At 45.7% G+C, this 21,546-nt stretch overlaps 1 protein-coding gene across 1 annotated transcript; it reads left to right on the top strand.

Annotated features, from left to right (window-relative positions):
* Positions 1-3,842: 3,842 nt before the first annotated feature.
* On the top strand, positions 3,843-18,177 carry TNFSF15 (TNF superfamily member 15). Its single transcript, XM_076355322.1, has 4 exons — positions 3,843-4,120; positions 10,907-10,958; positions 11,595-11,642; positions 16,986-18,177. Exons 1-4 carry the CDS (start codon positions 3,923-3,925, stop codon positions 17,411-17,413), a joined length of 726 nt encoding a protein of 241 aa, XP_076211437.1. The 5' UTR covers positions 3,843-3,922; the 3' UTR covers positions 17,414-18,177.
* Positions 18,178-21,546: the final 3,369 nt, after the last annotated feature.

Raw genomic sequence — 21,546 nt, 5'->3', positions numbered from 1 at the left:
GCAATCACAACTGGCAGCACTTGAGTTTATTGGATGTCCATGGGTTGACCTTGGTGGTGTAGAAATTTCCACACCAATAGCACTCCCTGCTTTCACCATTCCTCTTGCCCGGCTCTAACCATGGGCTGGCAGAAGCAGGCATTGCCCATTGCTCCCCATGCAGCCCCGATGCTCAGCTGCAGTGAGCCGAGTGCTGGAGGGTGCGGGACAGCCACAGCAAAGCACAGTGGAGGAGCCGCCACTGAGTACGTGCCAGCAACCAACAGCCACGACATTGAGGCAGCAGCAGCAAGAGGGAAGGATGAAATGCCAACCTGGGAAGTCATGACATGTGCCGAGAGCACTCAGCACCAGCTACAGCCTATCCATGCTGCATCTCTGTACACACGATGTCTCTGGTGAGAGACTCCAGATGACCTAGCAAAACACTGAGCAGGAAGGATATGACAAGAACAAGAGGAGCAAATATCATGTGCTGATTCTCCCTCTTCTCCCAGCTGAAGGATGCTCTGTGCTTTTTTTTTCTAAGGGAAATCTCACAGGATTTAGCTGCAAATGGTGCATTAACCATTCTGAACACAGTGAACAAGAAGCACTTTGAAAACTCTTAGGGGATGTGTGAACTGGTTTTTGAATGCTCAATTACTTTTTCTCCATACTCACTGCAAGCTTAAAAACTAAAAACACAGCCATTACCTGATGTAGACAAGGAATGAATAAAAATGCAATATCAGTGTCTTCCATGCTGAAGACAGAAATACCCGCAATACCATCCTTGTGTATACTTTATCCTCACTATATATGTGATTCAGCTTATTTGCCCTCAGACAAAATACCCTCATACATATCATGTATAAGCATGCAGAAAAAACAAAAAGCACTACAGAAAGAAGAGAAAACTCAGCAGCACAGAGGTGGCATGCCCCGGTGACAAGCTGTTTCTTTCTCCTCTCATGGATGCCTAATTCCTTCCATGCATTTCTTCTCTTTAAAAAATCTCTAAGTCCCATGTATTTAACTCCACCTCCCCTCTTTAAAGCTTGTTAAACTACAGAGGTGAGCTTGATTGGTAACCCCTGCAGATTTTTCTGATCAGTAGAAACTAGTCAAGGATCACAGGCTGGGACACGTCTGACATGAGCAGGAGAATTTACAATTCACTCAACAGTCAGGGCTGAGAGGTCAGCTGGGGGCAAATGGGGAGCAGCAGGAGAAATTTGAAAAGCGCCACGACAGACAGCCGAGCAGGACTGCCCCTGCCCACACCCTGCCTGCACAGGCCTAGCTCCCTTCATGGGAAAGATGAGACCGTCGTGGTCACCGAAGGTCACCATTCCCTGTTCTGCAGCCAGGGGATGTTCGGGAAACGCTCCAGGCAGGAGCACCCTGTGCAGTGCGGCACAGCCGAGGGCGGCCAGGCGGCAGGAGCCCAGCGCTGGCGCGGGAGATCTGCAGACCTGGGTTTATTCTGGCTGCCCTAAAGCTGCCTTGCTGAGCCATCTTGGGCAAGTCACCTCCTGGCAAATAAAAGGCACGCCGTGTGCCAGATGCACTTGCGCTCTGGAGAGGAAAAAGAAATTTTTCCTTCCTTTCTTGGGATTTTTAAGAACAAATTCTCACCTTGGCTTCATAAGCCAGGTGCAGAGCATGAACATGTTCCCATCTCATCTCAAGAGCCCAGCCCTCGCTCTCCAAGGGTCTGGCTACTCATCCTCTTCCAGCCAAAGGTTTGCAGGTCACACACCACTGCAAGAAGTCTCAGGACAACAAAAGCTCTTACAAGCTCTTTTAACTCAGAACTGACTCCACTGGAATTCCCTGGAAAATAAAAAAAATGAACTGGTTTTCTGGCTTACGGATTGGGGATATCTGTGACTGTCTGCTTGTAAGGCACGTGCCTTGAATACATATTAAGCATTCTGTGGCACTCACAATGAAGAGAAAATTAACTTTGACACTCATGGCCAAAATACTAGCATTAGTTTTTTAGTGCTCTGGCCTAGAATAAATAACTAGGACCCCAGCAAAAGAAAAAAAAAAAAGAAAATCACATCTCTACACAGCACTTCCACAGAAATATGATTTTTCTTTCTACTGATCTTAGCAGAACCTTCCCACCCATTCTGTTATTTAAATTTATGATAAATGGAGCCACACTTGCCATGAAATAAGTTCTAGGTGCTGTAAAAACAGTGAGTAGTCCTTGTCCTCAAGATTTTACAGCCCAAATGAAAACAAACAATGAATTAAAGAAGGAAATGACCTAACTAACCTAAAGTCACAGCGGAGTTATGTGGCTTGGCTCAGATTAGAGCACATGTCCTTTGGTGCTTTACCAGCTCTCTTGTCCTGTCTCCCTAAACCATACTGGTTTTCACTATTTCTTGCTTTCCCCTTCACACTTTCTCTCTTTCTCTTTCCCTGGCCTAGTCCCTGTCCAGTCTGCTGGCAAGGATCCCCTTCCCCGCTGCCGACAGCCTCAGTCATCCTCACTAAACTGTACGTTCTGCTCAGAGAATGACTTTTAGCTTTCTAATGTACCAAGAGCTGCACCGGACAATTGTAACAGGAAGATTTCTAGCAGTGTTATCGAAGTGCACGTGATAAGAGCTGGCTGAATTTTTATTGATTGGGGGGGGGTTGCAGACAGATGGGACATGAGAAAATATTTTTCTTTCTTTGATATTATTTTGCAATAACACAAATCTGAAATGTTTTTCATGGGGAGGTGGGGGAAACCAAACCTTCTTGCTCTCTCACTAAAAAATAAGTAAGTTTCCACCCTGTTTCTCTACCCAGGGAAAAAGAAGCTTCTGCACACCAGTGTGCGTGTGTGTATAAATCAAAGAAAGTTTCAGTTTTGATGAGAACCGTGTTTTCCCAGGGAAAAAAATTCCAATTTCAACAATCTGGATAAGTCTACATGGCAACATCTCCACTGAGAGCTCCTGCAAAGGCCAGTGGAGGGAGGGTGGGTTGCTGCTGTGTGGCAGGGAGCGAGCATGAAGCTAGCCTTCCCTGGGAGAAGGGAGCCCATTCCAGCTGGACATCGGCTGCCGTCTGAGCTTGTTTCTCCTAAATCAGTTGCTGAGCAGCTCCTGAGGTTGCCAATAGGTAGCCGTTTTAATCAGAAATAGTAGCTATCAATAAAGTAAGATGACATAAATTTTTCCCAAGTACAATAAAGTCACAGCTTTTCCAAATAATGATAGCAGGCTCCTGTGAAAGCACAATGAAAATGAGTTTGGGGAAGATGAACCCCACAGCAGATAAACACCCTATTTTAGACCTGATCCTGTACTGTTTGATGCAAAAGGTATATTGAGCAACCTGCAGCCCACTTGCAAATTCTGCTAAAATGTAGGAATGAAGCAACATTTCAAAGAATCAGATCCTTTCTTCAGGGTCACTTGCAATACCCTCGCCTCCCCTAAAAGACTCTTTCCTTTTCTCCCAGGGCTGCGCTGAAACTGCTGGGCTCCAGGATGGCACACGCCGCCTGCTCGCTTCTGCGGCTCGCTCTCGCTCTCCCCCTGCTTCTCACTTTCACTCCCGTTGGTTTCATGTTCCCTTTGCCATGCGGAAAAGCTTTCAAGCTTATCCAGCCCAGCAGCAGGGTTTATCCTGGTTCCACCCACTGGGACTTTCCTAGCTTCCTTCTGCACAGCGAGGGGGGAAAAAAGCCAGATGGAGGCATGCAGCAGGCACCTCGGGGAGCCACAGTGCTCTCTTTCCCTGAGCTAGGTTTCTATTGTAGGCGGTGCATTCCTTGGGAGGGAGGGTGTGTGTGTGTCGGTCCCTTCCCACACTCGGGGCAGCACTTATTTAATGGGGGTCTCCATGCAAGGCAGACACCAGAAGAGACTTTGCTGGTCCGACTTCCCATCCAGGAACAGCAGCAGCTCGTGTGCCAGGTGCTGGCATGGACCGCGTGGTCGAGATAACCCTGGAGGAGGCGGCTCCTGGAACCAACCAAGCCTCCAGGATGCATCTCAGGGAGGATTTGAGGAGGATACGGTGCGCAGTGCTGCTGTGCCTGCTCTCCGTGCTGGTCCTGGCGCTGCCCACTGCCTACCTGCTGGTTGGAAACCTCAGAGCCCCCAGCTCCTGCACTGGCCAGGTAAGAGACTGACGGCTGATTTCTGTCCTGCCACCCTGCAAGGAGGAAAGCGCCGCGTCCCGCATCTCCAGGGTTGGGTTTGGTTCTTTTATTCGCCTTATGAGTCTCATGTTTAAGGGAACATGAGAAACTCGCTGTTACATTCCTTCTTCCTTACGCAGAGCAAATCTGCCTGGGATAAATCGTATTATTGTTTGGTCTTTTCAACTAACAGTTCCTGTTCATCTTGTCTTAATTTCACTAAGGTCACAGTACAACGCACAACTTTTTAAAACTTTTATTGACATGCTGCAGGAAATGCTTAAGAATCACTAGTTGATGGAAATCAGTGTCTCTCCACTGATTTCAGACAGATTTTGACACTATGGCTCATTTTCCTCCCTTCTTTCGGGTTAACTCTGAGACTTCCCCTCGCAGTGTCCTATTTCAGCAAATATCTGCTGACCGCACTGCTGATGTCAGTGGGTCAGTGCCTATCATCCATCACTGGGCAGACGGCTATAGCTCTCATACATTATCAATGCAAACTCCTGCAGAGATATGATTTGAGACAATTAAGGAGTCTGACCCTAAATTTTGCATCTCATTTTCTACTCCCCATCAAAACTTTCTCTAGATCCAGGGATCTTCTCAGCTGTTCTTTGACAGACAGCTAAACTCACTTTGTTCCTAGCGATATAAGCTTGCTGGTGTGGCTGCTTCTAATGCTTTTCTATGCCGCCCCACTTCTGGCACTCCTTCTCGTGCCAGACTGCAAACAAGTGCCAATTTCCATGGTAGACTATGAATTCAGCAGGACTGCCCCATGCTAGAAGGATGCATATATGCACATAGGTCTGAAGAATTAAGGTTTAAATTTTAGCTTCAGGTCTGAAATTCCCCAGCTAATTAGCCTACTTGTTATACGCTCGCTTAGGAACGGCAAAAGAAAGCAGTGTTAGAAAGTGGCCTTGAAGGCAGATTTCTAACCTTGCACACATTTAGCCTACGGATGTTTAGAGAGTGTGACAGCAGTACCCATGGCTGCGCACGTGCACGCTCTCGGCTGCACAGAGACGTGCTGGCCCCCATTTGACCTCAAGTCGGCAGAGCCGGAGTCTCACACCCAAGTGATGCCAGCTTCTGGGTGCAGCATCTTCCACGTTATCTATTTATACCTTCATGCACAGCTGAAAGGAGATGCGTCAGCCCTGCGCCGTACCTCAGGCTGTTAAATTTGCCAATTTCTTGCACACACGAAAGTGCATTTACCCTGTTACTGCTGTTTAGGCCAGCTAGAGCGGGTGCACACGGAGTGAAGCGGCACTTTGGACAGTCTCAGGTGCATTGCTCTTTGTTTGCATCCTGTGAGGTTGTACAAAGCAGAACAGTTCAGTTCCTGAAACTATCTTAGAGTGAAATAATAATAAAACATTAGCCTGTTTGATTGGACTAATGTGTTCCTGGCTCTTGACTCTGTTGGCAGAATTAGTGCAGAAAAGTATTTTTGTGGCTGGGTTTGGCTTCTTAAGAGGAAAAGCGCAATGTAAGCCATTAGATTTGCTCTAGCCTGGGCTACACTAGTGTGTATTTCCATGCATATGCACTGAATTATTAGCGCGTAGTATTCCCACAGTGATGTAATGAGGTAATCAGATGAGTTACAGCCTCTGCAAGTCCCCGTGAGGAAGCGAAAAATCGTCAGGGCTGGCCGGCTGCCCGCTGCCTTTGTGCCAAGCCCAGTGGGTGGAGCACCTAGCTACAGTTCAGCTGGATCCTGCATTTTCTGAATTTTTCATTCACTCCACTGGTGACTGACTGTATTGCCAGTGTTGTCCAGCAACAGAGCACAGATGGGTGGATTTTTCTGCCTGTGTAGCTTTCTGTTAATTCCCCAAAGAGCTGTGTCATGGGCTGAGCCCAGCTGCTCAGTTCTGCAGCTCAGCACAGCTGTAGCCTGTTTCAGTCCATTGGAATGTTTCTGGGCATAAAGGCTCTCAGGAAAATGTCTTTGTGCATTTCCTTCTGCATTTGACATGTTAAAACTGGATTGCTAAAGGATGCCTTCCTCATGAGCCCCACTGATAACCCAAATCAGAAGGACTAGGCTGGGACCAGACGCGGGTGCCAGAGCTCTTTGTGGCACTGGTTTTGGCGTGCGGATGCCCTGGGCATACTGGGAACAAGTGGGCAGACTCAAGTTTGCACCAGATGCGTGCAAATGCGTGCAAATGCGTGCGATGCAGATCACTTGCTGACCCTTGCAGCAGTGAGCCCACAGGAGGAGTCCTTTCATTACCCCAGGACCAGAGCTCAGCCCACACATCCCAGATTACCAACTTCTCCTGCACTGGGGACAGTCCTGGGAGGAGGGAGGGACTTGGCAGCTGAGCAGGTGAGAAGCAGATGTAGTAAATTCCTGAGCCAGTCCTTCCTGGAGCAAAGAGGAGGACAAGGGGAGCCAGGGAAGGTTTGTGCAACAGGGGTGTGCCTCTTTGATTTGTCTGCGGGGTGAGGCGGTCTATTCATCTCTGCTTCTGTGTGGGTGCACATGGTGTCACACTCTGCCTCTGAAGGGATACAAACCCACCTTTTCCTCTAGAAACGTCCCTTTCAGGAAAAAGCAGGGCAAGTTATGTCATTACAGCAACATGTGTGAGTTGCCGGTTCTCTCTCATGGTATACTGCATCTTGCATGAATAATTCAAGTCTGATGATGGTTTCCTTGGGCACCTTCAAGGCTCACTACACTGCTTCCCTTTTGGAAATAGAAATCACTTTCTTTCATGCTTCAAGACAGAGTGAGGTGAGGAAATAGGGTTCTTTAAGCAATAACACATGGCTTGGGTTATTAGCAGAAAATCTATAAAAGGCTCTAGTGGCGCCCTTCCAGAGGAAGGGCCAGGACTGCTGTGTGTCCTTCCCCAAAGGGAAGCCAAGTTTCAGTCTGAGTACACAAATCTACCAAAGGAACGGCACAGCAGTCAGGAGAGCATCTCTGGCTGCCTTAGCAACCCGTTTAGCTAGCCCAATAAAGCAGAGCAGCAAGTCCTGTGGCCTGGAGATGTTGGTACTTGGGCTTTTTTTCATGGCATACTTGGCATGGCAGGACCACAAGCAGTGTAAAGGGAAATTCCAAAACCTGTCCGAAAGGTTGCATATGAACCTGTGTGCCACGTCAGCCTTGCAATGGAGAAGGGAGCTGTTGCAGTACAGGAGGGACTCTGAAGTCCTAGCGGCTCCACCTGGATCCCACCTAAAGGGATGAAGCCAGAAAGCTAGCAACAAAGCTCAGAGAAGCACTGCCGGAACCATAATTCATGCAGAGCCAGAAGCCCTAATGGCCTGCCCAAATGGGAGAGAGAACCTGAAATGGCTTCCTGATCTGTAGGGAAGGAGAAATGCCTGGGGAGGAGCAGTGAGCATTGCACCTAGGCCCAGGTGTGTGGGATTCCACTTCCAGAAGCCAGCAGCAGTAAAACTCCTGACTGGCCATTGCTGCTTGATGCACATGGTCCTCGTGGGCAAGTGAGTAATGCCCTGGGTACATGCTTACAGTGGGCATTATAGTCCAACTGAAATAACTCCCATTGAAGCCAGTTTTTACTGGCACAGGACAGGACCCTACCAAAAGTGCCCAGCCGAGGCCATGCAGCATCTCTGGAGCTAGCAAAATTGTGGGTGTATGTACCGTGTATGACCTGCAGAGACCCTGCCCGTAAAATAGCGTCTTGTGCTAAAAATGGAGTGGATGAAGGTGCTGGGGATATTCTGCTTATTAACCTCTCTGCCTGCAGTGCCAAGCTGCTTTTCCCCTGCAGTTCTCTATCGGATACCCCTGGTCCTTCCTTGAGGTGCAAGAGGAAAAGCGTGTGACCAGGGGATGTTCAGCCCTTCTTTTTGGCTTTAGCAATGTCTGGATATAAATGCACTGGGGCTTTTGGACATTCTTGGTATCAAACAAATATAGAAGTGTTTTGCACACGGCAGTCTTCAGGGTAATTAGAGCTGGCTGTCCAAGACATCGTTTGTCTGCAAGTCAGCTATAAGGTGGGATTTTCAACATCACTCAGTGCTGGTTAGTCTCTCCACAGTAACCAAAGGGAAAATTGAAGCCATGCTGTGAATTTTTCAGAATCACAGCTAAGCAAGAAAGGAAAAGAGAGAAAAACACTAATTGTATAAATGATCTCTCTATTGTCTCATGGTGTTTAGCTCTCCCTCACCACCTCATCTACACCATCAACATACATCAGTGCCTATTTAGGACAAATATTACTAATACCTGGCCGTTATGTAGCATTGTCTAGTGCTAAAATATTTTCTATAGGAGGTTTAGATTTGTATCCTTATCAAATAGCACAATTAGGAAAATAAAAACCCCTACAATTGCCAAGCAGCAGAATAATTTCACACCTTGCAGCACCCTGCTCTATCTACTGCATCACACTGTCCTTTAGCATCTATGAATGCAGCTTCTGCTCCTGCAGTTTCTATCTGGCCTTCTTTGAAAACAAGTAAATTGAGGTTGCATGAAAAGTTTCTCCCCAGTCTTTAGTCAAAACCATTTTGTTATTTTTTATAAAGAAGCAGAATTCTTCTTGATATCCTTCCCACTTTACCATCACCTCTGTATTGCAACATCCGAGTTTATATAAAGTACTTCAGCAGAAGTTACGCTCTAAATATGTGAACAGTCCCACTGCAGTTACATGATTAAACGTAGGTGTGTGATTGATTTGTAGCTCATTGCAGTACTTAGAATCATTAGAAAATATGTCTCTTGATAAATATGTAGGAAGTGTCACATAAATAATGCTCTAAATATACTCATGCATATACATCTGGCCAAAAACAAGGGGAAGTGTTTGAAGGAAATCCTCCACACCGATCTTGTGCTGCCCACCAGGGGAAGGACAACGTCACCTGGCTATGACTCTGTGTCACATCAAAAATGCAGTCACGTTTAGACACCATGGCAAGCAGGCAGGATGTTGGAGACAGTCATAATGAGCAGCTCAGACATCTCATTGACAGCACACCACCAATTCTCTCTGACAGCCACACACTAAGCTTTCGCACCACCCTCTCTTCTAGATGACATTTCCCGCAGAGCAGCAGACTGCTGTGGCTGGGCTATATATGTGTGTACAGGTGGGGAAGGGAGAAAAAAAAAGATAATTTTCCCTGCAGTTTTCCTTCTCCATTTTTTTCCAACACACTGGAACAACTATTTTAGAAATTATGGTTTTCTGCAGGAGCACATGGATGTTTACTGCTAGTAAAACATTAAAATACCTTTGGGCTTACTAGAGTAGCTAGCAGTCCCCAAACCCAGGCAGCCTGATTCTTCTCCCACAAACACTCTTCTTCCCCCAGCCAATATAAATTATCTATTTTCTACTTCTCCTGCAGTATTTGAAGTTGTGTGAGACACAACCACCAGGAGATAGCTTCAGCATCTATGTGCTGATACTATTTCAGCCTGTTTATTAAGGAACGTGCACCAAATCCTTAGCTGCAAGCTGATCAGTGGCAGTTTATTCACTGTGTTTATTGTAGCTGTCCATAAAACACACCGCACCACACCAACGTGCTCCTGACAGACGTTGCATGACAGAGGTTCCTGACAGCCCTGTTAGTCGACCCTGAGCTGGCTGCATAACCCAGACTGTCTGCTTTCTGCAACCACACTGTTGGCAGAGACCCGCAATGAACTGTGCCCTGGGGAAAGCATAAGGGATGCTCCTCACACCCCAGGGAGGCTGGATTCAGAGTCAGCATCCCGCAGCATCCTCCGGTTAGGAGCCGTGCTGCTTTGCAGGCTGCCATAAGAGGACTGGCACTTGGCGAGAAGCCACCAGCCATGCCCAAGTGTGATTCAGAAGTGCCAGCCCTGCTAGACATGGGGCAGGCAGACAGCAGCTTCCCTTTGAACTGCTCAACCTAAATGTCAGAACCACTTGGCACGGCCCAGGGCCATGCCCTGCTGCCATGCAAATGCGTGTTGGCACAGGGATGTGTTATGAGTGTTCAGCTCTAGAACAAGACGTAAGAGGCAAGGAAACATAAATCACCCTGCTTTCCCTCAGTGGAGTGTCAGTGTGCCGCAGAGCTCACCCTCTGCCAGCTGCACTCTCAGACCTGCTCAGCTCTTTTCTGTCTTCCAAGGAGGCTACCCAACATTCAAGACAGACCTAAGCAACAGACTTACAGTCTGAAATAACACAGATGCAGAAAGAAAAGCAAGTGTAGCTGATACACCTCAATTAGTCTCTTTGCTGGCGTTATGGATGAATCTTTGCACCTAAAAAGGCTCAGACCTGCTGAGTCTTGAGACAGGGAAGAATCACTCACATTGCTCTGCTTGCTCTGCACAGATTGAGGGACAGGAGAGTCTCTAAGCAGCAGAGGTGCTCCAGCAGTGCTGCATGGAGGTACCACCCCAAAGGAGGGTTAGTGATGGCTAATTCACACTGGCCACTCTGCCAGTCCCCCCCTAGTTATGCCAAGGGCTTGTCCAGCCTCTGAACAAGACTGGAGTTTAACACAGCAACCACCACAGGAGCCCAGCTCCTGTCCCTGGCACCCTTTCAGAGATGCAGGCAGTTTCAAACAAACAGCAGAAAACTCTTTGCCATGAAGCAAAGCTTTGTCAGGGCTTGTCCTTTTACATAAAAGCTCTAGCTGAACTCGATAGTATTACTGTAGCATATTCCATTTTCTGGGATAACACAAACAAGACCCTCTGTGGAGGTACTGTACACCTGGAACCCTGAGCTGACTGCTTGTAAATCTCTCCTGCAGGTCACAGAAGAAAGGGGCTCTCGCTTTCTGAAGCAACGGGCAGTAGATACTGGTGAGTTTGCCAGTCCTTTACCCCATCCCGAACACCTTTGTTTACCGAGGTTTTGCAATTGCTGCTGCAGCACGCTGCTGGCAGATGCCTCCCCACCTGCCCTCCGCTCTCACCACCCAAATCCCTCCTGAGGCAAACAAGCCAGGGCAGACAGAGGCAAACCTGTGTGACAAGATGCAGGGAGATAACTGGGGCCATAGTGACAGCGCGAGCATTTCTAACACCAGGGCTGTGCAAGCTCGCTCCTTCTAGTGCAGGCACAGACCTCCCCAGCAGCTCTCTGAGATTGGTATAACTCCCTGAACATGCAAAAGCATGGATTTGGGAGCCCATGCACACCATGCTTTCATCCGTGTACACCACACCTCCCCTCAGTTCACCCTCCAGAAATTTAAGACACGGCCATGATGTGCCCTATCGACACTGCAACAGGCCTGACAAGCTCACTCATTTGCAAAGAGATTTTATTAGCTCAACGGTGTCAATAAACAATCATGGCAAATAACTCCTGACTCAAATGTATACAGGAATGGAAAGGGGCTCCACACGTTTCCTCGGTGGCATCGATCACCGCTCACATCTCATTGACTTGAATAGCAGCAAACATCCTTACGCACTTTTTTTTTTTCCCCTCAGTTACAGATACACTTTCCAGTGCAGAAAAGCCAAGAGCACACCTAACAGGTAATGCTTGTTCAAAAATGAAGTGTTTCCCGTGGGTATTACAGCAGATGTTGTGGTGCAATAATCTTGGTTTATATGGATCTGATAGGATCAGGTGTTGCAGGAAACATGGGGAAAATAATCATCAGCTTTGCCTTGTTGATCATGACTGATTGACTGCAGCCTGTGTTTGTAGAAAAGGGCCCACAAAGGAGGTAGCTGACAGAAATGTTGCCACTTTTCCAAGCCGTTTCTTTCATTGAATGAGCAGCTCTTGTAACTGAACTTAAACAGGTACCTCGTATCTTAGAGATCTGCTGAATCCCCTAGAAAAGGCAGGGGAAAGAGCTCAAGTGAGCCCTCACGGAGCAGTGAATTGGGAAGTACCACCAGGTTTAGAGACCAGTTTTAAACCTTATTTTTCTGCAAGGCCTGACTCGGGCCACGCACACCATATTGCCATCAAATCGCCCCGTTTTCAGGGAGATCATCCCTAACATGTGTACGAGCAAGTGAGGGAAGGGTAATGCCCAGCTGAACCCCTCCAAACCCTTACCTTGTGTTAGGAAGGTGCTATCGCAAAGCCCTATCACAGAGTGGGCTGCCATACATTTCCGAGGGGCTGCCAGCATTTGCAAGGCCACCATCTCACCACCTCAACCTTGAAGGTGTAGCTGTCGTCACACCAAGGACACTGTCCTGAGCCCTCCCCCATGCTCACCAGCTCCACCCACCTGGAAAAATTAGGTATTACCAGAGAAGAGGAAACAGTTCATGGCTGGTTCCCATGTGGATGGAGTTGAGTGCTGAAAGGCTCTCCAGCTGCTCTGACCTAAAGCAATTTATACCTCTCAAAAACACAGCTCACTGCAAAGGCTTCCCCAACACCCTGTGTGTTGTCCCAGAGGGGCACTTCAGTAACTTGAAGCATGCAAGAAGTGGCATGATGCTTCATGCATTCACTTACAGGGTTAAATCAATCAGTATTTCAGGGCTGATTTCTTTCCTAGTAGCGTTTACTTTCCCTAATCCACAAAGTCCTTCCTAATGCACATCCTTGGTACCATCCTCTTTTGCACACAGGTTGCAAGAGCTCCAAAACTGACCTGTCCTTGTTCAAAATCACATCTTTGCTTAAGCACAAGTGTGCAAGAGCAAAAGGACCGTGTCTGCTAGTGTAAGTCTCTCTGTTTCCCCTGAGTGCCCCCATGGCAGAGAGACCCAGAGGGTCCCGGTGCAGCTGACTCAGAAGAGCAGCCGAAGCACTGCTCTGCTGACGGGACCTTCCCTGGGTTGCATAAAAGCCCAGTTGCTGCAGGGAAGCACCCAACAGTTTTCTTCAAATTTCCTCAGGCCCCCCATTTGCAAAAATTCCTTCGTAGTCATTCCTGAGCATTCTCCTCAGGCTGGTGCCCGTCCTCTTCAACCTGCCGTTTCAAGCCAGTCACTGTTGGCCATAGCAAGGTGCATGAAAAGGAAAAGCTAAGGAGATTTTATTGCTTCTTTTCTGTGCAAAAAGGCTACACGCAGGCTGCTGTGTTATGTAGCCATCAGGGAACTTAATTTCCATGAACTTATCTTTGGCCTTTTTTGAGCCCAAGCATATTTTTGGTGCTGTACCCTGTGGCAATGAGTTCCCCAGCTTAACAGTGCATTGCAGTCAGAAAATATTTCCTGTTATTTTAAACTTGCTGCATAATAATTTCTTGGGTACCACCCTGGTCTTCTCTTCTCAGAAACCATGACTCATGCATAGAAAGTGAAAAAGGAATAATTATTCTTCAGATCTTTGTTACATTCCCCCACCTCAGGTACCTTCTTCAAAGTGAAGGTGTAGACTACAAACTCTCACTTGTAGGAAATCTCTTCCAGATCTCTGTTCTCTCTGTCTTTTTCTAGTTTTAGGCACATATATTCTGAAGGTGAGAGCAAAGGAATGAGAGGAATGAGAACTAGCCACAGTACTTTCATGGGAATGCACCACTGAATTAGCAGTAACAGAATGACTCAATGTTTTGGTCTCTGTTCCTTAATGATGAATTTTCCACCTGCTCTTGGCCTTTTTAACACACACTGAATGTTTTGAACTTATCCAAACTGGCATCAAGGTCTCCTCTCCCAGGGCGGCTATAGCTAGTGAAGAATGGCACGATCCATGTGAATATCTAGCTAGGACTTTTCTCCATCCCCATTGTCTCCTGTGCACTAATGTATATTTGGTGCTGACTGCGCCATGCCATGATCCCCTCTCTGACTTATTTGGTTGCACTTTGGGTCAAGATGCAGACCAATGCCTACTCCTTCTTGTCACCAGCCTGTGGCACGGCTGGAGAACTATGTTGCAGAAACCCCGTCAAGTACCCGGCTCACGCTTATGCTGCAATGGTAGCCGAGCACTCCACTAAATCTGGGTAGAACATCACTTTCTGGTTCCACTTGATAGTTGGAAGTAATGACCTTTTAAAGGCAGTTATTAAACTCCCAGGGCGTGATCTTGAGCAACAGAGACCCTGCAGCCACGGGATTTTGCAGTACATGCTGTACAAGGGCTTTACTATAACAGGAGACTCATACTCTAATCTCTTGCTGAGATCAGGAGTCTGGCTTCAGAGTACAGTGTTCGGTATCAGGCTCTCACACCGGTGAGGGCTAAGAATTGTAGAAACCCCACAAGTTCAGCAATATGCCACAAAATGTACCCAAAAGCTGCCAAGCAACAGGGAGTCTCCAGCGAGGGACTAAACCAAAAGGGATTTTGGAAAGGAGAAGTAATTTCACATGTAAGGGATGCCAAAAATTTATAGGGGATGGGAAAGTTGAAGGAACTGTAGCAATGATCCCTTATTAAAAGCAGATTTTATTTAATTCAAGAATTAGCAGAATATGTATATTTGCAGGAAGTATAGTTCCATATAATTATGAAATAAATAAATGACAAGTACAAAGTACAACTGCTGCTAGAAAAGGAGATATACTGTATTCAAAGGCACTTGAACAAGCATTTTTCCTCTTGACCTGTATTGAAAGCATGGGGAAAATTAATTAACTTGAAAATAGAGAGCATCAACAGAGTGAGCTTTAACCTAAAAGGGAGTTATAGCTGTAAAAGTTAGAGTTGCCTAATTCTAGAAGTTATGAAATCATGTACTTCATTTGAGATGCCTGTTAGTTATAAAAAACATTGAAGAATTGAGTGTCATTGACATTTTAAATGCATCATTGTACACAGAAAAGAATATTTCACATGCAGCTTCTCTTCAGTTTTCCCTGAAAATTCCCAAGATGGAAAAAAGCCCAGGGCATTTTCTGGAAATATTCTGATCTTTTCTGGTCCTTCCCATCCCAAACAAAATTTCATCTGCTACCAGCTGATATCTGAGAGGTATTACTCCAAGCTCTTGTAAACCTTAGAGTGACCCAAATGCTACTTTAGTTTTATGCCAGGACTCAGACCAGTCCCTAGACACCCGAGAGGTAGATGAAGATGAAGGCAGACCATGAGTACTTTCACTTTCTTTTATTCCTCTCTCTCTGTATCAGGCAAAGCTCCATTGGCTCTAAGCCTCATAGTCCTTATAATACTTCAGTAATTTAGTTTGGCTTGCTATCACAATCCCTGTCTATCGTTCTCCCACACAGAAATACTCTCCTCGTGTACTTTGCCTCCTGGGGAAAAGGTCAGAAAGATTTGATACTTCAGCAGCGCTGACAGGCAGTCTGAAAAAGAGCCATTATTTTGTTGTGCTACTCAGAGAATATGCAAGAAATTGCACTCCTAATGCCTTCTTGTCTCCTTATGGATTATTTGTTGCTAGAAAAGAGAGGGAAACAGATGCCACTGGGAGCTGAGCACATCAGTTTTTCTGAATCTCATTTCTCCCAGGATAAACCTAATGGTTATTGCCAAGAGAATTTCAAAGCTTTCCTTTACCTGCATTCAGTTTGCCTCCCTGCCCATGCACACACAGCCCTTCCCCAAATACTAAATCAAAGTCAACTTTAAACATTAACTCAAGCTCATGAAAAAGGTCTCATTTGCCGGAAATCAGTTGCCTCAGTCTTTCTCAGCATTTAACATTAACTTTCCAGGATCATTTTAATACCTGGCAGAATCTGGTTTTTATCTTGTTCCTTTTCACTGCCTCAGCTTCTGTTTTACCACAACAATTTTATGTGGCAGTCATGAAAGAGCAGAGAAAACTCTTTCACTTCCCTGCAGAAAAATGAATAAGTGCTAGGGCTCATTCTCCTGGCTGTCGTGTGAGAGAAATTAAAATGGTGGAGGAGAGGCAAAGGGAACAGGGCAGCAGTTCCCTGATTCTTCCCCTGAGATCCCTGCAGCCTGGGGAGCATCCTTGGCTTGGATCAGACTAACATTGGGACCTGGATTAGAGCTCTGCTTGTAATCAGCTAACCACAAGACTGGGAAAAAGTCTGGAGGAAAGCTGAGGCTAACACCAAGCTTAATGTTTTGTTCCAGCAAAGCATTTCAAGACCATTTTTATCTCAATTGTTTTTTTTTAAATACAATGTGTTGCTTTGGAATTGGGCCTCTTGAAGCACAGTGGGGTCTTCTGAGTTTTTTGGTACAACCAAATGACACTGGTAAACCAAAGGCAATTCTACAGCAAAACATTTCATTGTGAGTACTCAGGAAGAAAAGCTTGACACAAGGGCTAACAAACCCTAACATCCTTCAGAAGCAACTTGGCAGGAAGAGAAGTTCAAGTGTCGCAGTGCTTGGTGATGGATCATGCTGATCATTGTGAAACTTTTGCAAGCACGGTAGTGTCTGTCTAAAAAACATAACTGCAATCCATCTCTACAGAAGAAAATGATGCTTTAATATTTCTTATTACTCTCCCAAACTATTAGGTACAGGCATGGTACCCATGTGTACAGCTGCCCCAGCACTGGTTTCACTTAAGGACAAGATTTATACTCTGTAAATAGGCAAGATAGCTCCCCGGACCTGCAGGGTAAAGCCATCTGTATTCCTCCACAGTGCCATGAGACTCAGCCTTTAGGAAGGACAGTCTCATCGTTCAGGATCTGGCCCGCAACAATAGTCACAGCCTACCCCTTCAGGCAGCCTGGGCTGGCTGAGGTCTTAAAAAGCATCCTTGGCTTTCACTCCCAATTGCTCAGATCTGGATGCCCTATGGACACCCTCCAAAAATACCACTGGACAGTTGACCTGCAGCCAATTTTGCCTCAGTTTTCAAGCTGTAAAATAAGAACATTTCTGTCCTAGCATTTTGAATACCCTATTTAAATTTCTTGCCCTTTAGAGTAGAGATCTCATATTGCATTCAGCAGAATATCCCCGCCTGTAGCAAACTAACCCATCTCTTCTCCCCGCAGTGAAGAAACAAGATCTCGCCAACACCGTGGGAAACCATCTGCCCATCCTGCAGTGGGAAGACAAACGAGGCTTGGCCTTTACCAAGAACAAACTGAGTTATTCCAGCAACGCACTGGTGATACCTGTGTCTGGGGACTACTATGTCTATGCTCAGGTCACGTTCCGAGGGCCCATTGAAAGTTACAGTAAAACAAATTCTGTCACTGAGATCATCACCAAAGTCACCGACAGTTACCCTGAGCCCACCCAGCTGCTGACCGGCACCAAGACCCTCAGTGAAAAGGGAAACAGCTGGTTCCAGCCCATTTATCTGGGCGCTGTGGTCTCCTTAGAAGTAGGAGACAAGCTAATGGTCAACGTTAGTGACATCAAGCTGGTGGATTACACTAAAGAGCACAAAACTTTCTTTGGTGCCTTTTTACTGTAGATCCCTGGCAGCAGCTGGTGACCTCGCTGGACCTTGGCTTTGTGGGTGCATGTCAGGGTGCGATCTCTGTGCTGTTATCCTTCTTCTGTACTGTCACTCCCCTGCAGCTCCTTGCAGCCTTAAATTAAGGGGTAGGGAAAGCTGAAGCCGCAGGCTGAATTGAAACAAACAAACAAACAAACAAAAAATCACAACAGAAAAATGAAAGTCAGATCGGAGAAAAAATGTATTTTTGGAAGTAAAAACAGAGAGCTCTTCAAAACTTTTTAAGCTAGGGAGGACCAGTTTATACCCGTGGGTAGGAATATTGATCTTTAATATTGCAGCTAGGCTACATCACTAATTCCACCTCGAATGTACAATTTCCTCAACTCAAAAGTGTTTTGAACTTTCTCCAGTGCTTCCAGTATAGTTTTGCATGACCCTTCTTCAGATTCTCAGTTCTAAAAGGTAATTACTTTCATCATTTCCTTATGAATAGATTTGCTCAGTACTTTGCACTAACATAAAGCTTAGATTAGTCATTAACTGCTTAATTAATCCCTTCCAACTTCCCTGTAAAGTAGATTAAAATTTTATCTTATGTTTTGCAGAGGCTACTTGAAATCTTTTTTTTTCCCCAAGAAATTGTTTACAGTTCTTTAAGTCAATATACAGCCTCAAACCTTTATGTAAAATTTCTAGGGAACATGCAGAAACACTTTCTGTTTCAGCGTGAAAGTGTCCTAACATTAGGAAAACAGAAAAGACAAGACAGAGAGACACGCAGCAAAATTTTCCACACTTTTTAAATCAATCACTGAAATTTCAAGGAAAACTTCTGCAATATTTTGCTTTCCATTATGTTTAATGCAAAGCAAGTGCAACTAAAGAAATCAGTGTCTTGGTGCTCCCCCTTGCAACCATTGCCAATGCTGCAGCGGTCCCCTAACCACAAGGGACTTCCCAGCCTATCCCTGGGTGAAGGCTGGCAACCAGTAGTCCCTACACAAGGTCAAAAGATCCAGAGACACAATCATGGTGTGCCACAGCCAGGTGCGGAGCTCAGGAATGTTTAGCTTCCCACCTTACACTTATTTATTTTCATAGACCTTACTGTCTCAGGGAAATTCCCCAGCTTTCCTTCTCCTCCCACAATAAATACACCACTGACAATGACTCAAGTCATGTTCTTGTAGATTCAGACTTTACACTCTTAACTGCCAGGAGGTCTCACACTTGAGGACCTACCACCCAGCCATTCTGCAACAACCAGGCTTCATTCTCTGCAACGCTTTCTCTTTCCTGCCTCACCTCATTGGATTTCCTCCAGTTTCCACTCCTTGGCCAGAAGTGACAGCAAGGCTTGATTGCCTAGTTAATATTTCCACTCAAAGCCATGGTGGGGCCCAAAAGCACACTGTTAGTGTCAGGGAGGCACTCAGGTTGGGGAATACATAGCACTGGGGATGGGAGGTTGTAGCTGAGGACCTCATATGGGCAGAGAAGTTCTCTGGTGAAGACAGCCCAGCTATAAAAGACCATATTGCAGTCCAACCAGCAGTAAGACCAGGCTGCTTCATCCACAGCAAGCCTCTTCCTAGCAACAGATAATTTATTGCTACATAAAGGTCTGTTTGAGCTGACAAGGAAAAGTCAGTAGCACAGCTGAAGTGTAGAGCATAGGGAAAGGCCAAGGCAGATTGGGGGTGAAGGGAGGAGAGGAGCAGAGGAGGAGGTGGGAGATCCAGGCAATACCAGGATCTCTGCCTCTTCATGGCTTGGTGTAAGTACCTTCATGCTGACAGCATGACTATACCTCTTAAACCTAGCAGATCTTTTATGTAGTAAATCATCTCAGAAAAGGAGGCTTTTTGACCATCCTTCCCTATTCTGCAGTGCCTGGGTCCCATAGTAGGTCTCAGTCCTTCACTGTTTTATCTACACTGAGACAGCATTAAACACATCACAAAAGCGAGGAGATTGCCATCTTGCCCTGCCCTTCTTTCCTCAGCAGGTGTCTTTCTTGCTTCCAGGTTCTCCTTGAGTCATTGGGTGTTGGTCCACTATACAACACTGCCTGTCTAGGAGACGTTGACAATCTCCCTGCATCAAAACCTCGTAACAGTTTGGCTTCCCATCCTTTCTTTGACCTGTCCTTTGTTTTCCCCACATCCATATCTCAGCTGTCCTCTTGATCCCATTCTCTCACCTTCCTGCCTTCTTGGCCCTGCCCATTAGGTATAAGGACAACTCTTTGTCCAAATCTGATTTTCTACGAGCAACTTCTCTCTTACAATCTCCCCAGTGCACAGAGAAAACTGACATCTGAAAATAGGTTAGGATGGCAGAAAGTAAAGGTAATGATTCTGCTAGCAGGTGCAAACACTCTTGGCCAAAACGTCCTCTTATGACTTTATTAGCTAGATTCACTTCCATCTTTAAGTCCTTACTCCTAAGCTTCCTCCACCTGTTCAGCCTTTTCTTTTAAGCTGAAACTGGCTGAGACGGGAGCAGTTATTCCCCATGTATCCGTTCAGTACCTAGAACACGCGAGCTGGCCCCGTTACTTCTCAGAAAGGGTGTCTTGTGATTCAGCTCCTTGGCAGGGCTCTTCTTACTGCTCAGAAACCCCCCACACCAGGGTAAAATCTGGTGAAATCTCGCTCTCTTGGCAGTTCAAGACAAGGTTATTCTCTGGGAAACCCTAAGACTCTCCATATCTTAGGTTTTCTAAAGCGTTCTCTCAGCACCCCACGTTGAGTCCTTCTGAGCTTCTGATCTCTTAGTTATGTGCCCAAAATAGGATCTGAACTCATGAAAACATGAAATTTGCAGCTTTTGCAGACCACCACGTAAAGCACTTTAGGTGACTAGCACATGAAACAATGTGGTAAATCTCATAAAGGGAAGACTTAAAAATCACCTTTCCAGGACAGGTGATACTCAGCAACTAGGTAGGAAAGCTTCTGTGAAGTGTTATATAGCATGAATTTGATTTATCCTTGGAGAAAATTGGAGTGCAAATTCTAGCTATTCTGAGACAGCTACAGAAATTCAGAAAGCTCTTTATTTCTACAAATGAGATGATGTAGCATTCTTCCGAGGCCATAACGCAATCCTGATAGGCTTGTACAGCAGATTTCCAAAAAATTGTATCTAAAGTCATCATCACTTAATGCCTAGTGTGCTGAATGATGGTAAATATGAGGTCTGGGGGAGAGGAGTGGTGACTGCAGTATCTGGCATACAATAAAAGAGCCTTCTATGGGATATATACACATATATACATAGACATACACATATATATATATTTGTGTGTATTCCATAGAAGTTCTAGGAAGCCCATTGGCAATAATGATCCTTTCCTGCCACAAGGCACATAATTTGGGTCCACTGTACACTAACAATAAATTTCACAAGCGAAAAATTGCCTGCTGCAACTCCATTACAGGTGTGAGTCTCTTGATCCATTATCCATGGCACAAAAATAATTATTTTAGTCCAGTTAGAGCAAGCTTTTGCATCCCATTACACACACCAGCTTTTAGCACATTTAGCACACTAGCACATTTTATATGACATGAAGTAATATATCTGGCATTACTTGTTTTAAAGTGGTGCAGGCATATTAAGCCACACATCTACCCTAGTGGAAATTCTCTCTTTCTCCCTTTTTTTCCCCTCTTAGTGTTAATAAAGTTTCTGTAACAGTGACCAGCAAATACAATAAGCATACAGGGGCCGATTCTGGCACTGTTGTGTATCAGATATTCCTCCATAGAAGTCAATGGCATGAAGTCAGAGTAAAGCCACTTAAGTGAGACAGAGGTCAAGCTTAAAGGGAAATATCTCAAACAGACTGAACCCAAGCTGTGGATTCTCAGATTTTTCCAAAACTAAGTAAGGACAGAAGTGTTCTCAGAAATTTGTGTTTATTGAATTAGAAAATTTTCTTTAATGTAAATCATTTCTGGAGATGTGAAAATGCATATGCATCAGCATTTTCAATTGAATGAGAAGATGATGAAATCTGGTCATGTGAACAAGTGACCTGTTGGTCTGTGGTCAAACTGAAAGTATGCTTTGTTTTGGGTGGATGTGAAACTAAAACAGTTGTAAGAAAAAGTCCAAGTTGGAGAAAAAAGGTGAAA

Source organism: Aptenodytes patagonicus, chromosome 18 (assembly GCF_965638725.1).
Source record: "Aptenodytes patagonicus chromosome 18, bAptPat1.pri.cur, whole genome shotgun sequence".
In the NCBI taxonomy this organism is placed as follows: Eukaryota; Metazoa; Chordata; class Aves; order Sphenisciformes; family Spheniscidae; genus Aptenodytes; species Aptenodytes patagonicus.
The sequence above is the reverse complement of the archived record's forward strand: the minus strand, read 5'-3'. Positions and strand labels throughout refer to the sequence as shown.

What these genes read in the sequence shown, in the direction of transcription:
- TNFSF15 (XM_076355322.1), top strand. Translation starts at nt 3,923, where the DNA reads ATGGACCGCGTGGTCGAGATAACCCTGGAGGAGGCGGCTCCTGGAACC. An exon ending in GCAACGGGCAGTAGATACTG is followed by an intron (nt 10,959 to 11,594) that starts GTGAGTTTGCCA and finishes TTTTCCCCTCAG; the next exon opens with TTACAGATACACTTTCCAGT. An exon ending in GCCAAGAGCACACCTAACAG is followed by an intron (nt 11,643 to 16,985) that starts GTAATGCTTGTT and finishes TTCTCCCCGCAG; the next exon opens with TGAAGAAACAAGATCTCGCC.